Raw genomic sequence first — 14,916 nt, forward strand, 5'->3', positions numbered from 1 at the left:
TGTTCTTACTGTTGTTATTATCTGTAGGACATATTGTCTGTGGAACACAATTGTAGGCTAGGCCTATATTTGATTTTCAGTAAGCTTATATATCAATGATAAAGCTTTTTTACTTTTTTGGTGTAATTATTTAGTTTTTTTTTTTATCTATGTAGGCTATTTCTTTAATGTTACATTATTATTTTGTTAATACATGGAATAAATCACCACAAACACACGCGACTGTAGCCTATGGGCTTCTCCTGTAGCCTACCAGGCTTGCGCAGCGTGGCTAACAACGCCCCTAAAACAAGTGTAACCGTCGGTTCCTCGAGGCTTATTACTTAAACGAAGTTACAGCAGCTATTAGGCCCGAGGTGCAGTGAAATGGCGTCATCTGGTGGTCATACAATTCACCCGCTATTAGACCCGAAGTGCAGGAGAAGTGGATATTCAACCACGCCATCCTTCAGGTCGCAGCGACACGTAGGTGTACTTTATGTGCTGTGTCATGCTGCCATCTAGTGGTTGTGGAATATTTAACACCCATTATAGTTCTGGGAATGATGTGCCCTCGAATAAATGTTGTACTTTGTTACAAATTATTTGGGTAATCCATCTGATAAATTGTGTTTTTCTTTTTATACTTCGTACCTTTATAAATTAAAGTGTATCATTAAGGTACCTTTTTCAATGTCATTACTCTGACATTCGACATTAGTCGACCATAAATTTGGGCAATGGGGCACATTGTTAGGGGTTGACACTTTGCATAAGATTTCTCCACATTACTTGATCCAAATTCTGTGATTTTTGCTGTATAAATGTTGTACAATTATGTAGTTTCGTATCAAAGTGGAATGGTGGTTTTCATAAGTCAGCGGCGTTAGTTTGAGCACATAATTGACGTTTTGTTTACATGTGTTCAATGTAAGTCAATGGGAGCCGGAAATCCATAAATAGCGGCGTCCAAAGAATCTTTTGCCGGATAGCATGACGGCGGTTCATTACACCAAGCACAATAAAACAAGCAAAATTAGTGATTTTTCTAAATTAAATGATGATGTTATTCAGTGTTTAGTCAAATCTCATGGCCACTGATAAGATGAAAATCAAAATGACCGCGAAATGTACGGAATGCTGGAAACAAACATCGTTCATTCACGAGCTATGAAGCTTTCAGTAACGCACGGCTCAGGAAACCTAGTTTGCTACATTCATGACATTAAAACTCGCACAAGAAATGCGCATACATCTTTATCTTGTCCCATTATAATCACAGCTTTATTTGCGCAATAGCAGTGCATCCATCAAGTCCATCAATGCAAAACATTACAGCGACCGGCATCTCGAAGTTCATTCATTCAGAAAACAATCGTAGTATTTACAGACGCTATACAATTTCATCGATAATATTAGTCATGGCACATTTGAAAAGGCGTCAGCTTACTGATGAAGATATCAGGGTTATTTTTACATCTAATGACGACTCTGATGTGGACATTGAACATCCGTCTGAGGTAAGAGCAGAGATATTCGCGTGTCCTGTTATCCTCGTGACAATTGTAACCATAGACAGTAAAAGAAATGGACGAACAGACTCCGTCGTTTTCCATGGGAGGGCACTGAGTCAAATAGAACGATTTTTCAGTTGGTCCCCCCAGTACTGCGCAGCCTCAGACTTAACTTCGTGACGTTAGCCATAGAACTGAATCTTGTAACTCATATGATAGATACACAGAAATTCTTCTCACATTTCCTTCGCCTTCAAAGTCATCAAAGTTAAACATTTATTTATGTATTATTATTAATATCATCCTCACCAAGTCGTGTTAATGTTGAAGCTACCATACATGATCATCTTCAAAAACAGTCATGCTAAAACAAAACAAAAAAGTTATAGCCTTGAAGCTATTTTCTTTCCACTTTTCCGACCTACGGTCAATCCATCGAAAACCTCTGAAATGATTACTGCCGTGTTTTTTTTTTTTTTTTAAATTAGGTTTACTTTTTAATTATTATTAGGTTGCCTCTGTGTAATGCTTTACCTTAACATACGGTCGTGTATGCTAGGTTTTGCTTACGAGTTACCGTCATAGACAGTAAGGTGGACTGAGCTTCTTATCCAAACAATACGGTGATCTCCCTACGGCGCGAAAGAGAGATTACGTCAAAGCTAGCTTCCCTCCAACCGAACAAGCTAACCATTCTTCTTACGGGTAACCAACGTTACGGACGAGGTAGTGGAGTCTGTTTTGCCTTTGTAGTGTTTATGTTGATTACACAAAAGCTACAATATCAGCACAGGATATATGTTATATGAAGTTATGGTATTTCAAAAAAATCCTAGAATGAATGGACTTCTATGGGAGTTAGCAGAGAGGTGGTCCCTCCAGCCTACGTCGATTCTTCTACTTCCGGGAATTCGCCTGCCCCCTTGATTGTAACACGTTGTCAGTGCGACTTCATTTGCGTAATCAGGTGCATGCATGCAACACATGTGATCACATGATGAAAGCATGTGTGTGTGTGTGGTACTTTGCAATATTCACGTGAAATAAAACAGACCAGGGGCCTCATGTACAAAGCTTGCATACGCACAAAAATGCTGCGTACGTCACTTCTCACGCTCACGTCCGGATGTACGAAGGCTGACTTGAACGTGAGAATGTGAGGTCCTCCACACAAACTTCATGTCTGGCGTAGGCCTACGCACATTTCCAATGTGTATCGTCAGTTGGCGACACTTAGAGGCAATGCAGCGCAACAACATTAGTTGATCGCGAGTCTAGGCCTTTATTTGCACAGTATATTGTGAAACGTGGGTTATTAAAAATGATAACACTTCGAAAGTAAGCTATTTCCCTTAGTGTGATTGACTGCATAGGATACTTTGACTTTCCTCGAGTAAGCATTCGCATTATTGTTGTCACACTTGTGTGCAAATATAGGGATATGATCCAGAAATCGTAATGTTGTGGCGATGTGGCCTGGATCGACTTCGTTTATTCCACCTCGAGTGCGCGATGCGTGGTAGCCTACTTGGACACGATTGATTTAATGTTTTTTTTTTTAATTAATGCAGTTGTGATGTAATGGTTCAAATGCATCAAACCCAGTTATGCGAACCCTGTCACCTTCTTGCAGACAGACCAATAATTCTGCCACAGTCTCTGACCCTATAGCTGCCACTGCTAGTGCTACGCTCTGCCACTACTGTTTTTTGTTTGTTATTAATTACAGATGATAAAGACATAAGATTCTTGCCATTTCGTCAGATAAACAGTTCTATCTCGCATCCGCACTTTTTTATTATTATTAATTTGATGATTTTAATTATTAAACTTTGGAGCAGGTTCGAGTATGGATCCACAAATTAGTTTTCATTGTTATTAATATTGCGGGATAGGCCATTTTGTCTTTGCGGAGGTCTGCGCTCTCGAGTGGCCTTCTAGTTAGCATATTAAAATGAGTGTGATTGAGGGAGGAGAGAGGGTGGAGTGTAATGCTCGTGCATGTACGCTTAATTTCACGTTAATTGGGATGTACAAAGAAAAGCTGCGTGGAATGCTGTGTACGCACAGTTTCATACATCAGGATTTTGTTGTGCGTACGCTACTTTTCAGGTTTGCACGTACGCAATGTTTTAGTATGAAATCCACGCAAGTCTTTGTACATTAGGCCCCAGGCCATGCTAACACTGCATAGATTGTAGGCCACCTAATAATGACTATAGAATGTCCGTGTAGAACGCTAGTGACGCAGCCCAAAAAACTCACCCAGTGGAGTACGTTGGTTTAAATAAAACCTACGTTCTTAAGGGTTAAACAATTAGAGCTGTGATGTCATAATCGAAATTAGAATCTTGAAACATTCCGCCATTCATTTTTAATGGGCCCAAAAAACGCTGAAAAAAGGGAATAACGTGAAAACGACAAGGGCCAGCGACATGAAAGTAACAAGCTCCCTACACCTCCCAAAAGTTATCTGCATTAACGCAACATCCAATAAGCTAAAACGCATAAATATTGTGGTTGCTATGCTGGTTGCTAGGGCAATCATGCTGGTTGCTATGGTGGTCACTAGGTAAAAAGGCCTCCTGAGAGGCCTTAAGGGTCAGTTCCGAGGTTGTTGGCTGCTGGAACCGAAAAATGGACTGCATTTTCTTAACCCTTACAAGCCCGACCGTTCTAATTTCGTTAAAATTTTAACGATGACCAATCATCTAATATCTCAGCTGTCCAATGACTGATTTTATTTCTGAAATCTTCCTCGTAATGCTGACAACATAAGCTTCAATTTGATATGATTGGTTAAGGGGTTTATGGCGCGAAATGTTTTGGATACTTGAAGATGAGTCGTGAAAACTTTTCACTTCAGTCGTACATTTTGACATGGACCGCCAGATGCCACCTGCACTTCGTTGGAGTTTACCTCGACTGGAAACCACACAGCTGGATAAACTGAGGTAATATATATTTTTACATCGTTTCTAGTTATGGTTAATCTTAATTTGTAGTCATAAAATCATGTTATTTGACAGTAATATGCTTTCTCATCAGCGTCAACATTATGGCATAGCGGGGGCTAAGTGCATCGTCATGTAACTTTAGCTAGCTGCATTACTCTGAACTGCTCTGCTAGCAAACATTAGAGCCATTCCAACTTTCAGTTATCGTCAAATATCTACCTATACACAGCCATTAAACTATTTGAATATCAACATTCATTAAACTGCTATAAAACGTTAGCTAAGTAGCATGGTTAGCAGGTTAGCATTGCTAGCACTGCTATAAAACATTAGCTAAGTAGCATGGTTAGCATAGTTAAAAATCTTAGCATAACTGCTAGCAAACATTAGAGCCATTCCAACTTTCAGTTATCGTCAAATATCTACCTATACACAGCCATTAAACTATTTGAATATCAACATTCATTCAACTTCCAGTCTGTCAACAACTTTAACAACCTGTAGAGAGAGTCACAAGTTTTAAATACCTTGGTGTCCACATTACTGAAGACTTAACATGGACTGTTAACACTCAATATGTTCTGAAGAAGTCCAGACAACGACTCTACTTCCTTCGTCAGCTAAGGAAATTCAAAGTTTCTACATCCATCATGAAGGCCTTCTACACTTCAGCGGTTGAGAGTGTTCTAACTGGTAGCATCATCACCTGGTATGGGAACTCCACAGTTAGAGATTGTAGTACTCTGCAGAGAGTAGTGCGCTCAGCTGAACGTACTATAAGAACTCAACTCCCTGCTCTACAAGATATCTATTCCAGAAGAGTACTCCTAAGAGCCCAAAAGATTCTGAAGGACTCTTCTCATCCTAACAATGGATTATTCCTACCGCTGAAATCAAGAAGACGCCTATGTAGTCACAAAGCCAGAACTGAGAGACTCAGGAGAAGTTTTTATCCCCAGGCCATCCGAACTCTGAACTCACACTATACTGACTTTGCACACATTCACTCCTCAGCACTCTCAAACATTTCCCAACTCTGAACTCACACTATACTGACTTTGCACTCATTCACTCCTCAGCACTCATGACCCCCCCCCCCCCACACACACACACACACCCACACACACCTACAAGACTTTTAGCACTTTTACATCCCTCTCCCTATGCTACAGACCTTTTATTTATTTTCTTATTTCATCACACGTCAAAACACACACACACACACACACACACATCTGACTTTCTCCAACTTTTGCACACTTTTTATTTATTATTTTTGATCACAAAAATACATCACTTCACATACATACAGCACACTGCTTGCTACAGTAAGCCTCCTCTACATACTTGCTGCACACTGCCCCCCCCCCCCCCCCCCCCCCCCATACACAGCACATTGTCTTCAGGATCTTCTCCAACACACATCCTCTACATACTTACAGCACACTGCCCCCACCTACCCACACACACACTACACACACACACACACAGTCACTGCTCCACTCCCCTCCCGCCCACACACACATCTTCACTGTCATCACTCACATACATACATACAGCACACTGCTTGCTACAGTAAGCCTCCTCTACATACTTGCTGCACACTGCCCCCCCCCCCCCCCCCCCCACACACACACACAGCACACTGCCCCCCCCCCCCCACACACAGTCACTGCTCCACTCCCCTCCCACCCACACACACATCTTCACTGTCATCACTCACATAAATTACATACAGTACTCTGCTTGCAATAGTAAGTCCCTGCCCCCCCCCCCCCCCCCCCGCCCCCCACACACAGCACACTGCCCCCCCCCCCTACATACACAGCACATTATTTCATCAGGAAGCTTCTCCAACACACTGCCCTCTCCCCACATACACAGCACACTATCCCATCTCCCCTGTCATCCCCCCAACACACACACCAAGACCCCTGGCAGTTGGGTTAGCAGACATCCCAAGTCTCCCGGAAGTTCCGGGAGTCTCCCGCATATTGATAGCGGCTCCCTGACGCCCGTAAATTAGATAAAATCTCCCGGAATCTAGAGTGAGCGATCAAGAGCGCGCATGCGAGACCGCGTGTGCATCTGAGTGTAGCGCGCACAAGAGGGGAGAGATAGAGAGAGGTGGTGCGTGTGTGTCTGAGCGCATCAAAGACAGAGAGCATCCTGATTGGCCTGTTTCGCTAAATCAACCAATCAGTTTTCAGTGTAGGCGGGCTTTTATGTCTTTTCTCCCGAACTTAATTAATCAGTTCAGTAGAAACAGGAGCGTCATGGTAGAGTCAGTGCCTCAAAAAAAGGAGACCCATTTCAAAGTGTAGGCTACCCTTGTCTCATAAGAGTAAAACATAATGATGGACCTAGTCTTGCACGCTGCACTGTTTGTAAACAGTGACTTTAGCATTGCCCACAGCGGGTTAAATGATTGCAAAAGACATGTTGAGGTGAGTTTAACAAGTGTCAATTCATGTGCATATATTATTCAGGCCTATAGCCTACTAGATGGCTAGTTGCCAAGGTAGTTCTCAGAGCAGTTCCCAGGCTAATCAGAACACTGGCACAGGTGTCACCTGTGAGGACTCCAACTGTCTCAGCTTCTAAGCATACAATCTAGCTCTACCTGAACTACACATCCTGTTAAAGTGTTTCCTGTGTGTCCCAGCCATATCTCATGCATTCAGCATTATATCTCCAGAACGGCTTGACGTACATGCTTCAAATTTGGTACGAGTGTTTTTATGGACTCAAAGATGAAGTGAGTTGATGTTGGAGGTTGAAGGTCAAATGTCAAGGTCAAAAACACCTTGAGTGTGATATCTCAAGAATGCCATGTCACACAAGTTTCAAATTTGGTTACTCCAAAAGCACCTTTGCAGGTATCACAATTACCCTACCAACCAGCTAGCATCAATCTTAACAGCCCCACCAACACCCTAACCAGCAGATTGCATCCCCTCGTGTAATTCCTCGGAAATGAATTTCTAGTTTCACTCTGTTTTACGTGGGTAAGGCCACCGCCCATCCAAATAACTGCCCTTAATGACCCACAGGCCGTCACTCTCCAGGTTAACATGGCAAAACTCAGTTTTCTAAAACTGCTTTTCCATGTCTCACCTGCAATAAATATAGGAGGCTATAAATACAGATATGTATAAGTAGCCTATATATACGTGTGTGCATTTACTTAAAATTTATGGGGTTGCCTGTCGGGAGGACAGCTTCATTCGTCCCTCCATAGACATTCAGCAATAGGCTGTTTTGCATCCATTACAAACAAACATGCAATGTGAAAGTCTGGGATTGGGGAGAGCACTTAGTATGCCTAGTCTAGTGCATAAGCATGAAGTTGAACCTTTAGATGAAAAACACTCTTTAATAATAGGCCTACAATAAATAAATAAACCGCTGACGTTTACTTTTGACCATCACATTTATCGCCAGTAACTCCGTGATAAAAGGACCTAACAGGAAAGTATTTGGCTGAGCAAGGTTAATATGTTCTATGTTTTGTCCACATGATGTAGGCAAAGCATGTTTATAATCCAACGCTATCATGTGTTTCTCTATGGCAAAGCCTGTTCATAAACCGGTTTTGAGATCCTAGCAAATTCCTGCATGGCATCCAATTCAAGGCTCACATTGCATCCCAATTTGTTCAACAAAGAAACCCCTTTTTTGCCTCTACTTTGTTCATGGCAATGCAGTAAAAAGTTGGGTAACGCTTTAGAATAACATGTGCTTATTAGGTATTAACAGTGCATAATAAGCAGTTAACGATTCATTACTAACAGTTAGTTAACTGTTGTTATCCTTTAATACTTACAAATAGGTAAGAAAGGTCTTATAAGGGTATTAGTTATCCACCTCTTTGTCTTATACACCATTAACAAGCATTAACAAGCTGCTTGTTAACACTTACAACTGTTAACAAATATGCTTGTAAGTAACTTAAAAGGCTCCTTATTAACACTTACAAGCTGCATGTTAACAGTTAGTTCATGTTATTAAAGGATAACATAAGTTAACTAACTGTTAGTAATGAATCGTTAACTGCTTATTATGCACTGTTAATACCTAATAAGCACGTTATTCTAAAGCGTTACCCAACTTTTTACTGCATTGCCATTGTCAACTGTTGGCACTGGGTGTCTTTCCCTGATAACTGCCCTATTTACTTCCCTGAGGTCCACACATAGCCTCACTTCTTTTGTGTCTTTCTTGGGTACAATCAGGATATTAGAACCCCATTCTGATCCTTCATTCACTTCCACAATTATGTCTTGTTCAAGCATCTTGTCCAGCTCCTGGTTTACAGCTTCTAACATGGGATAAGGGACTCTCATCAAACCCTGTGCTACAGGCGGGACTTTTTCATTGACTGTAACATTATGGCTGTAACCTTTGATCTGACCTAGTCCTTTGAGAACTTGTGGAAACTCTTTAACAAGTTTGTTGAATCTCTCTGTCTGTCCAATTGCATTCACTTTTTCTCCTGTATCTTTAATTCAAAGCCTAAGTTTTTCTGCCTAGCAGTGCTTCTACATTTCCTTCAATCACATAAATGTTGTCTTTGACTTTGTTGTCTTTCCATGTAATTTCTGCCTCAAAGTAACCTACACATTTAAGTGGAGTAGTTTGAGCATAGGCATAAAATCTTTTCTTGGCTGGTTTCAGTTTTGTTCTAGCAGACATTGTTCTTTTAAACAGGTCTTCTCCTATGATATTTCAACCACTGCCTGTATCTATGACCATTTTTAGCCATTGTCCATTAATCTTGATTGTCTCAGTACCTTCAGCATATACAGCATTGACAAAATTGCTTCTGAATCAGAAGTTTCCTGTACTACTGCTCTCTTGTGTTTTTCCTTATTTTTGTCTTGCTACTTTCACTGTTCTTGTCTGTTTGTTCTTTCTTTTTCTTCTTGAAGCACATTCGTGTGTAATGTCCTATTTTCTGGCAGAATAGACACGTTGCTGTCTTGGCTCCGCATTCATCTGCTGTGTGAGCGTCCATTCCACATCTGTAACACTGGTGTGTGCCGCTGTTGGCCTGCTCTTGGCTGCCTCTCCCTTGCAATGCTCCAGCTTTCCAGCGTCCGCTGGATCTCCACGCACACCCTTCTTTGTGAAATTAACCCGGTTGTCTCCGGCTTTGTGAGCACTTTCCGTGAAAAGTTTCGATTCAGCTTGTGCTGCTTCAAAGGCTCTGGCCGTCCTTTGTCTAAACTCCATCTTCCTGCAACAATTTGTCGCGCAGCTTTTTCATTGAACATTTTCCCACAATCTGATCTCTTATCATATCGTTCTCAAGTGCACCAAAGTCACATGATTTCGCCATTTCTCTTAAAACATTCACAAAAGCATCCACCGTCTCGTCAGAACACTGAGCTCTCTGCCTAAACTTGTGCCTCTCTAGTACTACATTTCTTTGTGGAGTGAAATATGTGTCCAGAGCGGTAAGAGCCCGGTCATATGTATCTTTACGTCCTGGTAGATTAGCAAAAATCCTTTGTGTTGGCGCTCCAATGCAATGCAGCAAAGTAGCTCTCCTTACCAAATCTGGCGCATTTATAGTACCAATGGCAACTTCGTAAAAACTATAAGAGTCTGTGTATAAATCAGTCGCCGTGAGGTTCAGTGGAACCGCCAGTGCTAAATGAGCATATCTAGGCTCAGGTGCAACAGCAGCAGCAGCATGTGCATTTCCTTCAGTATTCGACATTTCGTCTTACTTTCTTGGCATGGACGTAGAATCCTTGTCGTCCTGTCTGGCCTCTGGGTTTTTGGCATCTGTATCCTCGTCGCCAAAATGTTGTGTTGTCATCAATAATCAGTCCTTTAGTTCAACATTATGTTAACTTTATTAACACAAGTTCAATTCACAGTTCTCGCTGCCGGTCTGTCTCATTCCCGTTATCATTCCCATCTATCTTCCAGGTGCTCTCGCGATAACCTACTAACATCCGCTACTACAATGAAGAGTCTTTGACAGATGTGGCTGCTTGCAGATTTGTCACTTTCTGATATAAACTAGAGACGAACACAAATATGCATGACATGTTTAAATGTCAAAATTGTCTGTAGGCCTAGTACATGCACTGAACCATGAATATGCCACCCAAAAAACAAACACCTAAATAGCATAAATTAACTCCACATGGGTATCGAACCACAAATAATTTGAACTGCTAGCTTGATAATCAGACGTCTACCTACTTTTGCGCCATCGAAACCAGCTGACGGCACAGAAATTGACTTGAGTTGTAGGCTAAGATTAAAAGAAGTCAGCTAATGTTATTATCATTGTAACAAGTTAACATAGCTGATCATGTTATCTGGTTACCATGTTATCTTGCTACCTTTACCCAAGCCATTTAGTAGGCCTTCAAAGTGTTTAAGTTTTACAAGTGTTTCACTGAGGTTAGGCTGTGGCCACCCCTACCTGAAGTGTCTGTAGAGGCATGATCGCCAGCAAATAAATCAAATAAAAATGTGTTGCCTAGGCCAATTGGGTATACTTTTGTCCAGCCTATTCTTTTAAGAATTCAGTTGACACAGGCACTGAAACGCACACTGCAATGGACAGGTGAAGTCTAGGCTTTTTTGATACTTTATTTCTCAATTCTGCTAAAGGCTTCTTATTTAACTATGACGGTAATAATGTTGAAAGATGTCAGGCCTGGAAAATTGAAAAAATTGAAAAATTGACAGTGGCCTGGAAGTTAAGTTCGACATCGCAATAAAACTGAATCGAGTCAAGGCTACGGAATGATTTGATAACGTGTTGGTCATTTGTGAAGAGACACATGGATTATGCTGATATTATTCATCTTAAATTAAAAAACTGCAGTGTTATTTATTCAATATTTATAATCTAGCCTTCCTCTCATCACATTCTTTCTTCTCAGATGCACGCGCTATGCGCAAATACCCGACATCTGAAATGCGAGTCATGCAACATTTGTTTGGCTGTTAAAAATAAATATAAAATAATAAACAGTAACAGAAAATAACAATAATAAACAGTCTCAAATTAACTCAAACTATGTTCAAGTTGCATGTTTAAGAAACTAACTTTTAAAATGTTCCCTGAACCCCCACTTATATAAGTAAGTATAAGTATATATACTCTTTTGATCCCGTGAGGGAAATTTGGTCTCTGCATTTATCCCAATCCATGAATTAGTGAAACACACTCAGCACACAGTGAACACACAGTGAGGTGAAGCACACACTAATCCCGACGCAGTGAGCTGCCTGCTACAACAGCGGCGCCTGGGGAGCAGTGAGGGGTTAGGTGCCTTGCTCAAGGGCACTTCAGCCGTGCCTTCTGGTCGGCGTTCAAACCAGCAACCCTCCTGAAGTCTGGGCCCAGTTTCCCAATAACGACGGAGACACGCTCTTAAGAGGGTTGTCTACGATTCATCTTATAATCGTTCGTTTGGTTTTTCAGACTGTTTCCCGAACATGCTCGTAGCGTGAACACGCGTGCACTGCTCTTAAGATGCTCTTAAGAGGAGCTGTCCACGTTAATAGTTTTGAAATATGCACTGATTTGATGGTGATGTCAGGTGACTCCACGTCACAGGCCTACCGTTTAAACTTCGGATCTACACATTAATTCACATCAATACGAAAATAGAAACACTTTGACATCTGCATGTAAGCATCCCAAGTAGGTTATATAATACACACAGACATAAATAATTGTAATTATTTAAGATTAGATTGTTGCACCATGCAATAATTTGTCACGGGTCACTTAAGAACACGTTTGAAGATAAGAAAGAAGTCGAGTAAGAAAGTGAGGAAATGTGTAGGCTTAGATTTTGATGCAGTACAGACTAAACCACATGTTCCTTTCTCTGCTTTTACCTCATAGGCCTAATAAAATATAGCCTTCACTTAGCAAAGATAATGGCAAACTATTCTGGCAACGTCTCGTTTCATAACTTGATTGGATTTTTGTCCGTTTTTTTATTATGACCAGTAAATGTAGGCTATGCTATTTTGCACGCTAAATTCTGATTGATCACATGTAAACACAATAAAGAATGGGGACGTCAGTTGGATTATGTATTCTAAGTTGTAATTCCTCTGTATGTCCTGTTAGTGACCTCAGTGAGAAGTACTGTTAAGATGCTCTTAGCCGGTAACGAGAACTCTGGAGCACTCGTAGATTTACGAGTGTTTTCACGACACTCTTAAGCTATGATGGTTTCGAGAAACAGTCGGCAAATCTTAAGACGTTCGTAAGCGGGACTTTACGACGCTCTTAGGCTTAAGATGCTTTTGGGGAACTGGGCCCTGAAGCGCTAACCAGTAGGCCATGGCTGCCCCGTAGGAGGTTTTACTTCTGGGCTAAAGCCACAAATGCTTTCAACTTCTAGCAATGCCTCTAATTATTATTATAAGGTGCTTAGAGCTGCTCAGAGGTTGATCCGCCGAGCTTCAACAAGTGAGGTATGATTAATTAAATGCGTTGACGGTTCATTGCTCCTGCCAAATGGATCGCCGCAGCCACAGCCAGACCCGTATATGGCTCTCCATATACGGCTCTGGCCGCAGTGGATTAAGCTGCCACCTAGTGGCGACGGTTGTAATCCATTTCACGCAGCTGTGTGAAACACGGAGAGCATGAGTGAAACGATGATTTCGAAATAGCACCCACTGTAATCTGCCAACACCCGAAACATGAACACATGAAACATACTCAGCACACAGTGAACACAGAGTGAGGTGAAGCACACACTAATCCCGGCGCAGTGAGCTGCCTGCAACAACAGCGGCGCTCGGGGAGCAGTGAGGGGTTAGGTGCCTTGCTCAAGGGAACTTCAGCCGTGCCTACTGGTCGGGTTCGAACCGGCAACCCCCGTCTAACCAGTAGGCCACAGCTGTCCTATTTCACTCAACTTAGGCAAAGTGTCCCCAAATAATTAGAATCAATAGGTGTTGGAAACAGTGACTCATGCACATTTTATTTATGCGCATTACCACGGACGTTCGTCACTAATTCGCATGAGTTGGATGGAAACATGCTTACAGAAAGAGTTGGCCTAGTTGAGAAGAAAGCAGTTAATACAGGTGCAATCAGTATAATTGGCTCTGTGAGTGGGTCTAGTTGAGCAGCTGGCAGTTGATACAGGTGCAAATCAGTTTGATTAGCCCATTGTGATGGCATAGTGCCAATGCAAAGTCTATGGGGAAAATCAGCTTGATTTATGGTAATCTCAAAAAGTTTACAAAAACGAAAAATAAAGTGTCCTTTTCAAGACCTACGTTACAAAGTTAGTACGAAGTTTCTATGTTAAACTGTTGAAGCTGAATTAGACGCAGAAATTTGGTGGGAATAAGAAGAAGAAGAAGTTGACTTCGGATAACAGAACAGTGCATTTTCATGCACTGTAACCATTAAAAAAGACATGGAATTTAGTCTGCATGGTTTGTAGATGATACATTTCTGTGACAATCGGATGAATAACCTCAAACAAATTCATTTTACTTTCACTTTTATTCTTAATATTTTGGTTACACTTTACTTGACAGTATCAACATGAGTGACATGATAAATGTTTATGACATAACGCTTCTGTTAAGTATCATTCTGTTTTGTCATAACAAATTAGGGTTAGGATTAGGATTAGAATTAAACTTTTTTGTTTGTTTTTTAATGAGGGTTATTGAAACATGGTATGTCAGTAGATATCAATTAGTAAAAATGCAGAGGACTCCAGAGATTATGACAACAAATTGATTTTTACTGTGGATCAAGCTCTTTTGTGTCTTTTGAGATAACTGTAAAAAAAATCAATTTGATTAACAGCACTACTTTGGGGCCAGTGTATGCCATTCCATGCCATTCCAAGTAGCATGTGAGGTTCCCAACCTGTATTTTGGCCTGACAGTTCTTGCTGCCTTTTAGCCTTTTCTAACTGATTAAAACAAAAACAATAGGGTTACATTAGGATACCCCTAATGAGTAAAATGTTGGCCAGGAACCTGGGACCTCCGGGAAATCATGGAGCAGTGCTAACCAATGGAGAATCCTTGGTTTCATCAGCAAAGTTCAGCTACTAAACTGTTTTACAATTACAAAAATTAAGAAATTCTAATGTTTGATCAATTTACTTGAAATTTTCTAAAATTTGGTATGTTTCCGAAGAATATTGTGATATTTTTTATAACATCATCCCATTTTTAAAGAACTCACAGTCACTGGACTGCAGGTTTTCTACAGGAATTGACATAGTTGTGTCTGGGAAAGCACTTGTGTCATTAATTTAATTAGTGTTTACATTAGTAAAATAAAACATACTTTGGCAAACGTGACATCATGCCAGCAGAGAGTGAGGTGACTTCATCATTCAGGCTGAAGATAAGACCTCCTGTCTTGAGCCAGCCCATCAGTAGTTCAAGCAACATCAGGCTAATGAAAAATGGGGTTGCCTGGAAGACAGATGAAG

At 41.1% G+C, this 14,916-nt stretch overlaps 1 protein-coding gene across 1 annotated transcript in view; it reads right to left on the reverse strand.

The window, feature by feature from the left end:
- agmo (alkylglycerol monooxygenase) overlaps nt 1-14,916 on the reverse strand; it is a 290,769-nt gene that overhangs the window by 258,596 nt on the left and 17,257 nt on the right. Inside the window, exon 2 of the mRNA XM_042107337.1 lies at nt 14,769-14,899. Within this exon, the coding sequence (XP_041963271.1) occupies nt 14,769-14,899 (131 nt within the window). The remainder of the gene's footprint in view (nt 1-14,768; nt 14,900-14,916) is intronic.

This window comes from Alosa sapidissima, chromosome 10 (assembly GCF_018492685.1).
Source record: "Alosa sapidissima isolate fAloSap1 chromosome 10, fAloSap1.pri, whole genome shotgun sequence".
In the NCBI taxonomy this organism is placed as follows: Eukaryota; Metazoa; Chordata; class Actinopteri; order Clupeiformes; family Clupeidae; genus Alosa; species Alosa sapidissima.